This window comes from Oratosquilla oratoria, chromosome 7 (assembly GCF_046742065.1).
Source record: "Oratosquilla oratoria isolate Oo_2021 chromosome 7, ASM4674206v1, whole genome shotgun sequence".
NCBI classification, from domain to species: Eukaryota; Metazoa; Arthropoda; class Malacostraca; order Stomatopoda; family Squillidae; genus Oratosquilla; species Oratosquilla oratoria.
Genome location: NC_134783.1, coordinates 7,734,994 through 7,750,654, shown reverse-complemented (window position 1 = coordinate 7,750,654; position 15,661 = coordinate 7,734,994). Strand labels below are relative to the sequence as shown.

Genomic DNA, 15,661 nt, shown 5'->3' with positions numbered 1-15,661 from the left:
GTAAATGACATTAGGTAGTTATGGTGGAGTGTAAATTGGACAATCAGCATGTGATATTGTGAGAGGGAGGCTTGATATTGGCAAATGGGGGTGGGGGAGAAATTCCCTGTCATGTGAAGCAGGAATATCTTCAGAAATACTAGTGCAGTTTAATAATATGTTGATATGAAGATAGCCATAGATGTATATGGGGCATGATTACCTGTAGATGACTTTATTGTTGTTCCCAGCATCTTTGCCACATGTTTAGCATTGTTGACTGAGGAACTGGATAAGTTTGTTACTGGCAACAGTGGAGGTATTGAAAAGGGTGGATGTGGTCACTTTGTTAGCTTCATCAATGATGTAGACACCTACATGAGATGGCACACAGCAGAAGGATATAAATTTAAAGTAGGTAGAGATTTGAGGAATAGACATTTGGGAATGGATGCTAAGAGGAGACTGTATGAAGGAGTGATTGTGCCAACAGCATTGTATGGGGCAGAAACATGGAACATAAGAGAAGAAGAGAGAAGGAGTTTGAATGTGTTTGAGATGAGGTGTCTGAGAAGTATGATGGGGGTTACTAGGCTAGATAGAGTGAGAAATGAGGAGGTGAGGAGGAGAACAGGGGTGAAAAGGGAGTTGGGAGATAGAGTTGATGAAAGAGTATTAGGATGGTTTGGACACATGGAAAGAATGAGTGAAGAAAGACTAGTAAAAGAGGTATGGAAGCCAGATGTGGAGGGAGTGAACATGAGGGGACGTCCTAGGATGAGGTGGATGGATGGGGTGAAGGGGGCTTTGGGGAAGAGGGGGAATGTCTGTTGAGGAAGCACAGGAGAGGACAGAAGACAGAGGTGAATGGAGAATGGTTGATGTTGTGATGCATGAGGTGGAATGGGTAGGGGGGTGAGGTAGTACGTGTGAGCAAAATTTGACACCGCCCGAAGGGATTTCTCCTCGTCTTCTCCTTTTATGCATGGGGGCATAGAGAGAGGGGGTTGCCGATTTAATGAAGCGGCCTTGCTGTGGACGTGCTGTGTCTTGCGACACTGCTTCTGACCCAGGGCAGTGGACAAGGTGCAGGGATGACCCGTCATCCAGGAGGTGCTAAGATGGGAGGGAGGGTGGAGGGATGTGGTGACTTGATACAGGTCTTTAAGATTTTAAAGGGAATTGACAACATCAAAAGTGACCAAATTTTCACATTGAATGAGAATCAGACAAGAAACAATGGTCTCAAACTGTCCAGAAATAGATTCAATTTGGAAGTAGGTAGAAACAACTTTGCCAACCGTGTAGTTAATGAATGGAATAAACTTCCTGCACAGGTAGTGCAATGTAGTTCAGTTCGAAGCTTTAAGAATCATTTAGATAAATACCTAAGTAAGATGCTGTAATGATTACAATTTGTTATATTATTTGTTTTTGTTTTGTTATAATTTGTCTGTCTGATTTTCATTTATTATTAGTTATATGTCAATTTATAATCATTTACTATTTACCTGTTTGTTTGTTATTCAACTATACCTATGCATTTATTTATGTATTTCATTTGTTATTTTTACATTATTATAGTTTTAATTTATTATTAATTTTTTTTTTTTTTTTTTTTTTTTTTTTTTTTTTTTTTGCATCTGACCTAGATATGGATCAAAAGGTCTCCTGTCGGCATGCTCCGCCTTTGTAATGTGGAGTGTATTCAGGGATGTAATGGGTGGGAATGATTTTATGCCTTTTCCTTTTTGGCTACCTCCCTTGTAAGGGAGAAAAAGCCTAAGGGATATGTATGTAGAGATATGGCTGCATGCCTTGGCTTGCTACCTGCCTTGTGAAGGGGAAAGAGGATCTTGGTATGGTAGATTGATAGATAGCTTTAGATTTAGATGATCAATGAATGGATTTTGTGAACCAATGGGTGACAGGATTTAAGGGTGGAGACTGCTTGTAGAGGTCTTTATGAATCCGATACGATTATACAGGATGCAGGTTGTGAGAGGTGTGGATAATATACAATATACAAAGCAGTGAGGATGATAGTTTAGCAATGAAGATTGAGGAAATTGGGGGAGCTCCACATGTTTGACTTGCATAACCCACAACATGGTTTGATTGGGAGCCGTCTGTATATATTTTGTTGAATGGGTAGATACATGGAAGAGTTTCTTGTCAAATAGTTTCAGTTGGCGTTTGATCTTAAAATTGATTAGGTGAGGCAGAGGTGTATTAGAGGAAGTAGCCAAGGATGGGGGTAGTTTCCTAGACTGTCTGGCCAAGCATTCCCATCTCCTTGAGGAACACCATGGCTTGAACAGGGTTTTTCCCACAAATCCTATATAATGTACATTGTGTTATTGACATGTGATTGTGTATAATGCAGTCTTCCTTAATGTGTTGTATAGTATGGGATGAAGTGTTACATCCTGGGTGGTTGTCTGCAACGCTGTCACCCACCCTCTTCTGGTAGCTTTGAAGGGATGTGGTAACCACATTGCAGTCTGGCCAGGTGGACTTGGTCCTTTTCGAGGAGAGGATTCAGAGAGATGGATATCAGGGGGTCTGGCATGCAACAATTTATTGTCTTTCAGTTTCTTGATGGAGCAGTGAGTGATATGATTATGGATATGCTTCTGGAGGCTGGTGTCTGGTGATTGTGGAGGAAGAGAAGTGTGTGTGATACAGGTTTTTGGTTCTGAAGTTTCTTGGTGTGTGTGGGTTTTCTATGTAGTGTAATGGATGTCCTGTTCTTGTGTGCCTCAGCTTTGTCTTTCCTTTTATGCTGTAAATGGTCTGTAGGTGTTGCATTTGTGCAGCCTGTAATGGTCTTTAGGGATTTGTTTTGTATGGTCTGAAGGGTGTTGTAGTGTGCCCTAGATTAGGGGCCCAAGTGGGGCTCATAATTCATCAATGTATGTATACTTTAGAATTAGTTTCTTCTTGTCCAAATGTTGTTCCTGCAATTTAGGTGTGCATTTAGTCCTTATGTTTGTGATGTGTTGTTTGAATGGCATGGATGTATTGTATGTTACACCAAGAATCTTGGTTGTATGTGTACGAGTTATTGATATAGAGGTGTGGTATTTGTTCTGCTGTCCAATTGGTGAGAAGAGTGGCTGTAGATTTGGTTGGGGCTATCAAGTCTTTGTAGTGAACCAGGTATCGAGTGTATTGAGATATGGGTGGGTGTAGTATTTCTGCATCTTTGTCTACTGAAGATGTTTGGATTTCTGAGGTGGGGGATAGAACTGAGCCATGTGGTACTTCGTTCTTTCAAAGTTTCTGGTGTACAATGATTGGTCATTATGACATAAGGATTTCTACCTACCAGATAAATGGCCAGCCCCCCCCTTTTTTTCCCCCATTTGTACATACATATACCAAGGCTTTTTCCCCCTTACAAGGGAGGTAGCCAAAAAGGAAAAGGCATAAAATCACTCCCACCCATTCCATCCCCGAATACACTCCACACCCCTCCCATCTTAGCACCTCCTGGATGACAGGTCATCCCTGCACCTTGTCCACTGCCCTGGGTCAGAAGCAGTGTCGCAAGACACAGCACATCCACAGCAAGGCCGCTTCATTAAATCGGCGACCCCCCCTCTCCGTCCCCCCATTGCATAAAAGGAGAAGACGGGGAGAAATCCCTTTGGGCTGCGTCAAATTTTGCTCACACATAATACCCCATCCCCCCGCCCATTCCACCTCATGCATCACATCATCCATATACAACCATTCTCCATTCACCCCTGTCTTCTGTCCTCTCCCGTCCTTCCTCAACAGACATTCCCCTCTTCCCCAAAGCCCCCTTCACCCCATCCATCCACCTCATCCTAGGATGTCCCCTCATGTTCACTCCCTCCACATCTGGCTTTCATACCTCTTTTACTAGTCTTTCTTCATTCATTCTTTCCATGTGTCCAAACCATCCTAATACTCTTTCATCAACCCTATCTCCCAACTCCCTTTCCACCCCTGTTCTCCTCCTCACCTCATTTCTCACTCTATCTAGCCTAGTAACCCCCATCATACTTCTCAGACACCTCATCTCAAACACATTCAAACTCCTCTCTTCCTCTCTTATGATCCATGTTTCTGCCCCATACAGTGCTGTTGGCACAATCACTCCTTCATACAGTCTCCTCTTAGCATCCATTCCCAAATATCTATTCCTCATTACACTTTTTAATCCACCAAGGCATTTACTCGCTTCTCTCAATCTACATTCTACTTCCACCTTTTCCTGCCACATTTGCACCCAAGTATCTAAAACTATCCACTTCCTCCAGTTGCTCTCCCTTGATGCTCACTTCCAGTCTACTGCCACTTTCACCCCTTGTACATCTCATCACCTTACTTTTACCCACATTTATCTTTAGCTTTCTTCTATCACATACTCTCCCAAACTCTGTCACCAACTTCCTCAATCCCTCCTCCGATCCTGCCACAAGTGCAGTGTCGTCCGCAAACAACAGGTGGCTCACCTCCCACTTTTCTCCATTTTCTTTAACCATCTTCAATCCCCGACCCACTACCCTTGCATTTACCTCTCACACTACCCCATCCATGTATAAGTTGAACAGCCAGGGCGACATAACGCATCCTTGACGAAGTCCCACCTTTACCTCGAACCACTCACTCTCTCTATTTCTAATCCTGACACAAGCTCTACTACTCTCATAAAAACTCTTGACAGCTCCTAGAAGCTTTCCTCCTATCCCATATATCTGCATAACCTCCCACAGTGCCTTTCTGTCAACCCTATCATAAGCCTTTTCCAGATCCATAAAAGCCCAAAAAACATCCTTCCCCTTTCCTATAGCTTTCTCACATATGTCTTACCACAAACATCTGATCTACACAACGTCTACCTGCCCTAAAACCACACTGTTCCTCACCAATTACTCCCTTTCTTCCTCTCCTAATCCTCTCAATCAAGATCCTCCCATAAGCCTTCCCAACTACACTTAACAAGCTAATCCCTCTGAAACTACTACATTCACACTTGTCCCCTTTTCCCTTGTAAAAGAGGAACTATACAGGCACTCCTCCAGTCCTCCAGCACTCTACCCTCTCTCCAGCAAACATTAAATAACCTCACCAGCCAGTCCATCATCACTGTACCTCCTTTTTTTAGACATTCTGCATGGCATCCATCCAGACCAGGTGCCTTACCTGTTTTCATCATCTTAACTGCCTTCACTTCATCCTTCCTTATTTCTCTTCCATTTTCCTCACTCATCATTCTCATTTTCTTAGCATTTCCCACTGCAGCTATCTTTCCCTCCCTATCCTCCTTCACATTTAGCAACTCCCTAAAATATTCTGCCCATCTTCCCCTTACTGCCTTCTCTTCCATTATCATATCTCCATCTGCACCTTTTACCTTTTCTTCTCTACTTGATTCGCCTCCTCTTCCTCTCTTAATTTCTTTCCAAAACATCTTTTTATTACTTTCAAAATTTTCTGTCATACTCTTACCCCATTTCACATCTGCTCTCCTCTTTGCCTCCTTTACTTTTTGCTTTACTTCTCTTTTCTTTTCTTTGTACCTCTCATATGACTCCCTCGTCCTATTTTGTAACCATTCTGTGAAAGCTCGCTTCTTCTCTTCTACAACCTTCTTTGTTTCTTCATCCCACCATTCACTACCCTTCCTTCTATTTCCTCCTGTCCTTGTTCCACACACCATCCTTGTACCATCCCCATTCCTCCTCCACACCTAGCTCTACTCTATCCTTCACTCCCTCCCACTCCTCCTTCAGCTTCTTTTTGTACTCCTTCTCCTTTTCCTTTTCATTCAACGAGTTCACTCTAAGAACCTCCTTACCTTTTGTCCCTTTCCTCTTTCTCCATCTATCCTCCACTCTCAACTTACCTTCCACCAAAAAATGATCTGATATTCCCCCACCCTCTCCCCTTAGGACATGTACATCCTTAACTCTTCCTATCATAATCCTATTTACCACTACATAATTCATTAACGCTCTATCTACCACCCTCTCCCATGTGTACTTATGCTTGACTTTCTTCCGAAACACTGTATTTGCTATCATCAACTTTCTTTCTAGACACATTCACAATCAACCCTCCACTACGATTCTTTCCCGGAACTCCACATTTCCCAACCACTCCATCAATTGGACCATTTCCTACCCTAGCATTAAGGTCTCCCAGTACTATTACATTGACATTTCTCCCTAAATCCTCTATGCACTCATTTAAATCTATCCAAAAGGCCTCCCTTTCTTCTACTCTTCTCACTGCCAGGCCCATATGCACTTACAAAAACCCACATCTCCTTTCCCAGTTTCACCTTCATCCACATTATCCTTGAGGAAACCTCCTTCCACTCCACTACACATTACATATTTTGTTTGAGATTTTGATTGGGGATGGCATCAAAAGCTTTACTGATGTCCAGATTTATGGGAAGTGTTTTGTGTGACTTGAATGAATCGATGCCATCATAAACTGAGGATTATCACAAATGTGTTTGTGGAGTGATTCAGCAAGGGTAGTATGTGATACAACAGGTTGTAATACGAGGTTTTCTATGACTTTGAAGGGGTGCAGAGAAGTGTGATAGTGATAATTTTCTCATGCTTCCAGTTGTCTGGTATAATGTGTGAATAGCTATAGGTTACTATGTTGGTGAGTGTGTATATGCCATGTAGTCCAATGTGTTTTGGATGTTATGAGGGGGCTTGGTTAGGTGTTGTGGGTTAGATTTTGTTAGTTTCCATTGTAGATAACAGCTGTGTCATTCTTTTGTCATGGATGAACACTTTATAGATTTCAATTCTTGATGCATAGATGAGGTTGAAATAGAATATGATTGAGGTGCTCTTATACAAGGGAGTGTCCACTTTCTGTATACATTTTAATGCATATCAATGCAACAATCTAGGTAAAAAAAAACTGCAATGTTTAATTATACACTGTCTAATTTGCTAATCCAGTGTTATTACAATATTCTATTAATAAATTTGGTACATAAAACAGATCTACAAATTGCTATCATTTGGCAGACATTTTAATGTCCACAAGACTAAAATTCATATAAATTACAATGTCACAGTAAACATAATTTTCTATTAGGCAATTCTTTTATGTAAACCTATCAAAATAAATACGTAACAAAATCATACTTTATTACAATAAATATAATAGGAATCGAGATCAAACCTACCTACACAGGGAATGTGATTCTAGTTGTCATTTCTTAAAAATAGGTGTACCTCCAGGAGACCAATTTTGTGCAGTTTGAACAGATTCTACACAATTGTGAATATTGTACAGTGTATTGGCTCATTCCCTACTTCAAAGCAACTCGACAGTTACTGAAATGGGTTAGACACAATGATGGCCTACAATTCGATTATTCTTGTTTTACAATCTAATTTGCGTTGCTTCATAATGGGGTCAACATCTACTTGACTTACACGCTGGCGATTTGAGCGAAGTCGTCGGGGGTCTAAATTAGCGCCAATGCTTTGCACACCACGTGCAAAGCGGTTGGTTGCTCCTGGTGCAAGAAACTGGACTCCTTTAGCTAGTCGAGAAAAGGGAGCCAACATATTTTCCTTATTAAGAGCTGACAAGGGAGATAGGGGATTACTACCAGGCTCCATAATTTCTCCTGCTATGCCAACCTGCCCATCTGAATGGCTGGTACTTAGCTGTAAGGTTAAATCTTGGGCAGAGGAGGATGCACGCTGTACTGAATCCTCACACTGCATGCCACGTTGGTCCACTTCATCTGAAGAGTGTGAAAGTTTACGAACTCTCTGCATGAATAATGAGGGGGATAGTGCCCCTAAGCTTGCCATGATTGGTGACTGGGGAACTGGCATGCCTTCTGGTGGAACTTCTTTTGCAGCTTCAACTCCACTAACCAAGATTTCTGGTGTAGCCGAGCGCTGACTAAATGACACGCTACGAATATCACCTTCACTAAAGCAGTGTACCAGTGGGGAGGTAACTACAGGGGTATGCATTACTGTGTGAATAGATGACATTAAGATACCACATGATGGTAAATGCAGGCTGGACTCTTGTGATCTCTCTTTGCTGTCAACTTCGCTGTGAACGTGCACCTCAGGTTTCTGAAAAAGGAAAAAAAAAATGTAGAAAGGCTAAGTTTAACAATATGATAATGTGAAGTAGGTATAGAAGAAATCCTCAACCTTTTCATTCCCATCTTGTTCCTTCAAACACAAGAAAATGGCAATACACTTGTACAATGCAGGATTACAAATGATTTCAATGTAGATACATAGCATGAATAGTATTACTAGTTAGGTTTGGTTTCTGATGGCCACAATTTCCCCATTTTCCATTCTATTGCACAATAACCTAATAGAATTAAAGTTGTAAAGTATGACTTTGTAATTTTGCATTAACCACTTCAGTATGATGACGCCTATGTAGGCATCACGAGATAAGAGTATTTACCTAGTTGTATTATATGGGAAGGGAGCTATGCTTGTAGTGACCCATATTTGTAACTTTCAGCATCAAGTTTCTTAAATTCTTGCATAATATTTGCACATACTGTTGCCTCGTCCAATTTGTTCCAGATATCCACTACTCTGTGGGAAGCTATTTTCAGATCTCTTCTATAACTATCCTTTTTGAGTTTTTCATGTCCTCTTGTTTTTCTCTTATCCCACTTTAATAAATCATCTCTGTCTAGAACTTCCATCCCTTTGATAATTCTGTAAATGGTCAGTAGATTTCTTCTTTGTTCCAGGGTTGCTAGTTCCAATTTGGACAATATGTATGTCAATTTAGAGAGTGTTGGTGCCATCTTAGTCATTGCTCTTTGTATTCTAATTTCTTTATATTCTTTTTTAGTACTGCGTGTCCATAGCATCGCAGCATACTCCAATCTTGGTCTTATCAGTGTAACTAATATTTTCTTTACCATTTCCTCGTTCAAGTAATCAAAGGTCACTTTCATTGATCTTAATAAACTGAAGGTTTCTCTGATTGTTGATATGCTTGTCTGGTGACATCTTTGCTAATAATTACTCCTAAGTCCCTTTCTGAGTTAACTTCTTTAACTTCCTTTGTACCAATTTTATATTGCCCCGATATTATATTTCTACGTTTTCCAAGCTCCATTATACATTTCTTGATATTGAAGTGCACTTCCCACTTTTGACTCCATTTCCAGACTTTATCCAGGTCTTTCTGTAGCGATTCAGTCTTCCTCTGTACTTTCGCATCATCTGCAAAGAAGTTCATATAACATTCCACACCTTTATCTATGCCACATATATGGCATACATAATTGGAGCCAATACCGAACCTTGTGGGACTCCAGGTCTAGTATTTGTATCTAAGTACTACCCTCATTTTTCTCCTGGTCAAGAAATCTTCCATCCATTCCAGAAACTTTCCTTGAATACCACCTATTGATTCAATTTTTCAATAGCTTTTTGTGTGGTACTTTATCAAATGCTTTTTGTAGATCTAGGAAAGCACAATCCGCCCATCCGTCCCTTTCTTGTATTATTTCTATTAGTCTCAAGTAGAAGCAAATCAAGTTTGGCTCATGATCTTCCGTGTATAAATCCAAATTGTGTTGGATTCGGTATATTATTTTCTTCCAGATATTTAATCTATCTACTTTTGATAACCTTCACATATTTTTGCTATTGTGCTTGTAAGGGAGACCGGTCTATAGTTAGTTGGATTTTCCTTGTCCCCTCCTTTATATATTGGTACATTATTTTCATTTTTCCAATCCTGTGGTACCTTTCCTTCTTTGAGTGAGTAGTCAATATCTTGTATATTTTGTCCGTTAGTTCATCTATGCATTCTTTTAATATCCAATTTGCAATTACATCCGGACAGTGTGATTTTCTGACGTCAAGGTGTCAGTTATTTCTTTCACTGGGGGGGATCTTTCTGTATTTCCTCCCAATTTTGTGTACTTTCAATTGTGAATACAGATTTTTGTAAATTTCAGCCATTTCTACATCTATATATTCATTATTACCTTGGTGCAGTTTTACTATTTCTTGTCTTTTAGTTTACTATTCACATGTCTTTTTCATATATTTATTTCTTTGATATATATTTGCCACTTTTTTTTTTCCATCTTTTCCAAGATTTCTCTTCTATCTTTTCCAAGATTTCTCTTCTATCTTTAGCCTCGCTACATTTTTTGTTGTACCAGCACTTAATGTACACCCTATCTTGCTTCTGCTTTGATATTTTTTTTATTCCCTCATTATAAATTTCTATTAATATGTTCCATTTCTCTTCCATCTTTGTTTCCCCAATTTGCATTTAGAAAGTATTTTCAGTTTCTCCAAATCCCTTTTGTTGTACAGTCAACTCCCCGTTAACGGAACATAATTTCTCCATAAGAAATAATGGTAATAGTGGGGGTTACGTTCCTTGACAACGGAAAAGTCTGTCTATTTTGGGATTTTATTACTAAAAATCCTAAACAAACACACTATTAATAAATTTGAAGGTTACAGAAACAATAAAAACACACATTCTTACTATATTGGTATTTATAGTGTGGTAAAATAACATTTTTTTATGCATGTAAACATGACGCATCACTACTATCACTGTCGCTTGCCGTGCTCCCGTCCCCAACCTCACTCCCCTCTCCTCGCCCTGCCTCCTCTTCCTGTCTTTTTTTTGAAAGAAATGGTGGAGTTTCATCTGCGTCATCTTTTTCTTCTTTTGATCTAACATCACTGTAACAGTTCAGCTCTGACATAACTTTTCTGGCCACTGTTGTACTTCTGTTAATATTCGGATCTTTGGCTTCCAAGATATCCAGTCCTTCTCATATAAACAAGAGTGTTTTTTCGAGATCACTTTTGGTCAAGACTCTCTCGGGCTCTGGGTTTTTTTATATAGGCCGAGATGCAGCTGCCTCCAACTCTGCATTCTGTATCGTCTCCATCTCTAACAGTTCTTCGTTAGTCAGCTCCACTGTGTGCGATTCTAGCAGTTCATCAATGTCCTTCTGCTCAAGTTGGTCAAACCTGGCTTCCCTGGCCTTGTCAAGACTTTCCTTGTTAGCTTTAGAGACATTTTTTTGGATGTCAAAGCCGATGAAATCGTACACCAACTGAGGAGAGCATCTTTGATGGTAAACTGCTTCCAATATTCCTTCACTGTCATCTTGTCTTCTCTCAACCATGTCAGTCAGGGTCGAACGTAGATAATACGACTTGAAGGTTTTAATAATTCCTTGGTGTATGATGGTCATGCTGATAAGGACATTATGCTTGTTTTGGTTTTGGATCCATTGTGCCAATAACTTCTCCATCCTCTCCATGGATCTTGCTCAGGAACATTGTGAAGAGGAGGCTGATGTACCAGCAATAGAACTGGCTCTGATCTTGTCAGCATTCGCCCTGATGATCCGCAAAGTGCTCTCATTCAGTCCGGTAGCATGAACAATAACGGAAGTTCTTTCACCCCGATCATAAAGATCCAACACTTTTAACTTCTTTTCTATGGTCATAAGTTTTCTTGACTTCTTTGCTGCACTCTCCTTTGGGGTACCAGGACGCTTGGGTGCCAGTACACGAATTTATGTAACACAAAACTTTGATAAAATTGTTTGAGTTCCACACGCTGAGAGGGCTGGCTTCACATTGAGGACAAGAGGCAGAGAGTGGGAGTCAGAGCGTCTCTCCCGTGCTCTGGTGGCGAGATATTCAACTCGCATAACATCGGACATTTCGTGTTATCAGAATAAATCTTAAGTTGTGTAAGATCGAAATTGTGTTAACAGAACTCGATAATGGGGAGTTGACTGTATATGTCTTCCTTTTCCATGTTTCTAATTTCTTTTAGTTCGAACTCTATTAGTATGTGGTCATTCTTTCCAATTGGTGTTTTGTATTCCATTTTGTCCACTACTTCAGGCTCTGACATGGGTATATGAGGATGCTGGCATTAGTACATACATATACCAAAGCTTATTCCCCCTTACAAGGGAGGTAGCCAAAAAGGAAAAGGCATAAAATCATTCCCACCCATTCCATCCCTGAATACACTCCACACCCCTCCACCCTCCCTCTCATCTTAGCACCTCCCGGATGACGGGTCATCCCTGCACCTTGTCCACTGCCCTGGGTCAGAAGCAGTGTCGCAAGACACAGCACATCCACAGCAAGGCCGCTTCATTAATTTGGCGACTCCCCCTCTCTGTCCCCCCCGTGCATAAAAGGAGAAGACGGGGGAGAAATCCCTTCGGGCTGTGTCAAATTTTGCTCACTCATACTACCTCACCCCCCATCCCCCCGCCCATTCCACCTCATGCATCACAACATCAACCCTGTCTTCTGTCCTTTCCTGTCCTTCCTCAACAGACATTCCCCTCTTCCCCAAAGCCCCCTTCACCCCATCCATCCACCTCATCCTAGGATGTCCCCTCATGTTCACTCCCTCCACATCTGCCTTCCATACCTCTTTCACTAGTCTTTCTTGACTCATTCTTTCCATGTGTCCAAACCATCCTAATACTCTTTCATCAACTCTATCTCCCAACTCCCTTTCCACCCCTGTTCTCCTCATCTCCTCATTTCTCACTCTATCTAGCCCAGTAACCCCAATCATACTTCTCGGACACCTCATCTCAAACGCATTCATACTCCTCTCTTCCTCTCTTATGTTCCATGTTTCTGCCCCATACAGTGCTGTTGGCACAATCACTCCTTCATACAGTCTCCTCTTAGCATCCGTTCCCAAATGTCTATTCCTCATTACACTTTTTAATCCACCAAGGCATTTACTCGCTTCTCTCAATCTGGCATTAGTCAATTATATATATATTTTTTTGTAGTTGTACACGAGTTACCCCAGATTCTGTGAACTGGTTTGATCACATTTTCTGTGTGTGGGTTAATATTACTCGCAGTAAAAGAGAGTGTGAATGTGTTAACTAAAAGCAATATGACAACATAATCGGGCTTATTTTTCTATTTTCAGTATATTGAAATAGAATACTGAAAAAAAAGGAGGGACCCAAGCCATGGGACAAATGTAAAATACATAGCGAACTTTCACTGTTACCTGAATGTAAAATGCTGCTGCTGAATTTTGCTCTGGTCCTGCACTTGGTCGCCTCAACTTCAGTCCTGCCATAGGGTTAAGCTTAGCTAACCCAGAGGTAACATTGTTGAATGCACGAGTACCTACAAATATAATGAAGATGGTTACATACTTTCTTCAAAGAGAAAAGAAAGTTAAGTGAATCAATCTGTTGTTCCCTGGTCTTTCCAGAAGAACCACAGCCTTCAGGTAACTGGCAACAGTCTCTAGTTAAGTCCAAAAGTCACTCAATGAATATATACGAGTTATTTAGGTATTGTTAGTGTCGGGTAATGTAATACAAAGTGTCCTGTGTGGTAGTTGCACCTGGGGCACTTTAAATCTGGCCAAGCCTATTCTGTATTAGTATTGTTAGTGTAGAGCACTGTACTATGTGTTCTGTGTCCTTTTGGGTTGTGATTGCCAGTTTGAATCTGATGCAGGCATGCCAGTGTTGCTCTTACCAGGTTTTTTCTTTTTCTTTTTTCCTCTCGCTTTCTCTTTCCAGTGGTCTTGAAGGGTGAGCCATTGCCATTTCTCAGGCCCCAAACTTTCAAATAAAACTTTCTTAATATCAGTGTTTGCCTTCCAATCAGGCTACCCCCTAAACATCCTGACATTTGGGGCCCTGATCCCCATCTCGCTGCCAGCACAGCCTGCCTGCCTGCCTACACTCCTGCCACCACAGGTATCATTAATGGCCTACCACCACCACCACCAATCTATCATTTAGTGAACTAGAGCTGCAATTGTCCCTACCTTGACCCACTCACATATTGAACAGAGATCATGAGGTTTTGTACCCCAACTCCAGTAAAGCTAATGACTAGCAATCTTGAATGTCAAAAGTCCATGATGCCCTGGGTGGCCTGCCACCCTTCCCACTAACCACAATCATTCTGAAGTGTCTTTTCAGGGAGGTGTTACAGCCATGCTACCAAAGCCATCATATGACATGATCCAGGATGTATTTCAAGTACAAGTTCTTTGAGCAGCCTCCTGAGATGAACAACCTCTTTTACGTCATCTAAGACACAGGACAACTCCAGTCCCAAGGGAGTAGCCGAGCACCCTGAGGCTTGCTACCCTGTGACAAATGGATTACCATGGCTACTGCCCCTGCCGTCTACTTGCCAACACTCCCACCTTCAAGTTCCAGCCCCATCATGTCTGGGACATGCCTCACCACATTACCATGACCCAGCCATTTTGGTGCCACCAATTCCTCTGGGAACACCTGTACCTCCGTCCCCAGCACAAAGTGCCCTGAAGATCCCCCAGGGACAACTGATCATAAACACCTGGCCCAGCCAGGTCAATGGCTAAGGAATATCCCGGCATGTGACTTCCTAGTGGCATTGACACTTCTCTGTAGCAGCCAAATAAAGTGTGGGTCATGACCTGACCCAGTGCATAAACTGGACAGAAGTCACCAAAAAAGAGGTCTGCCTCAGAGCACCATGCTGTGAGCATAGCTCGCTGCCTCCATAGCCATTTCTCGGTCACCTACCTTTAAATTTAACTGTTTCTCCTTATCAGTGATTCCCTTCCAGCCAGGCTAACACTTCCACATCCTGACATTTGGTACCCAATGTAAAATGTCTGTAGGTGGAGGGGGTAGCCTGGCTGGAAGGCAAACACTTATGTAGAGAAAGTTTTATTTTAAAAGTTGGGTGTGTGAGAGATGGTAATGGCTCACTCTGGCAGCAAGAGGAGTGGGAAGGAGGAAATGGCGATGGAAGCCACAAGTGGTCTGAAGTTTGTGATTTTTTTCCAGGTTATATACCAGTGTGCTCTAATTGGCTGCTAGGGAGAAGTGTCAATGCCACTGGAAAGCCAACTGCAGGGAAATTCCCAGGCCACTGACCTGGCTGGGAACCTTCGACAGAGCTGGGAACTACATGTGCATTCCCAGGGGACTTGGTTTTTTCTGACCCACGGACCTCAAGGAACCGCTTTGACCCAACACAGCCAGGTGTTCATGATCAGTTGTCCCTGGGGACTTCAGAGCACAAAGCAGTTGGGGAGAGATGCAGGTGCATTCCCAGGGGACATCATACAAGCTGATGGGGTCATGGGATGCTGTAAAAACATATGCCTAACATGCCCCTCATGGAAGTCGAGGCTGGAGGTGAAGTTGTGTGGAGCCTTGACAAGAAATCTGTAAGGTAGTTGTCCTGGCCCCAGATATAACAGGGCCAAAGCTTGAAGGTGTGGTGGTCAGTCTGTCACAGGATAGCAACCATTGAGATGCTTGGCTATTCCCATGGGACCAGTTATTCTTTACATCTTGGATGACATCGACGGGGTTGGTCATCCCAGGAAGTTGCTCAAAGGAATGTATCCTGGGATCATACTGTATGGCTTCGGTGACATGTGAGAATGGTTGAGTGGGGTCAAGGTGGGGCTGCTCACAGCTCTAGTTTGCTAAATGATACCTGTGGTGGCGACATTGTAGGCAGGCAAGTGGTGGCAGTTCAGCAGAGCCAAATGTCAGGATATGGGGGGATAGTCTGGCTGGAAGGCAAATACTGATGGGAAGAAACGGTTTCATTTAAAGTTGGCCTGAGAAATGGTAATGGCCACTCTGGCAATGAGA

The 15,661-nt window shown here is 41.9% G+C and overlaps 1 protein-coding gene across 2 annotated transcripts in view; it reads right to left on the bottom strand.

Annotated features, from left to right (window-relative positions):
* Positions 1-6,911: 6,911 nt before the first annotated feature.
* sp3 (phosphatidylinositide phosphatase spermathreecae) overlaps positions 6,912-15,661 on the bottom strand; it is a 183,581-nt gene continuing 174,831 nt past the window's right edge. For both annotated transcript variants that reach the window (XM_076187778.1, XM_076187779.1), the window contains 2 exons: positions 13,045-13,166; positions 6,912-8,090 (listed from right to left, as the gene is read on the bottom strand). In XM_076187778.1, coding sequence (XP_076043893.1) covers positions 7,353-8,090; positions 13,045-13,166 — 860 coding nt within the window. In that variant the 3' untranslated portion in view covers positions 6,912-7,352. The remainder of the gene's footprint in view (positions 8,091-13,044; positions 13,167-15,661) is intronic.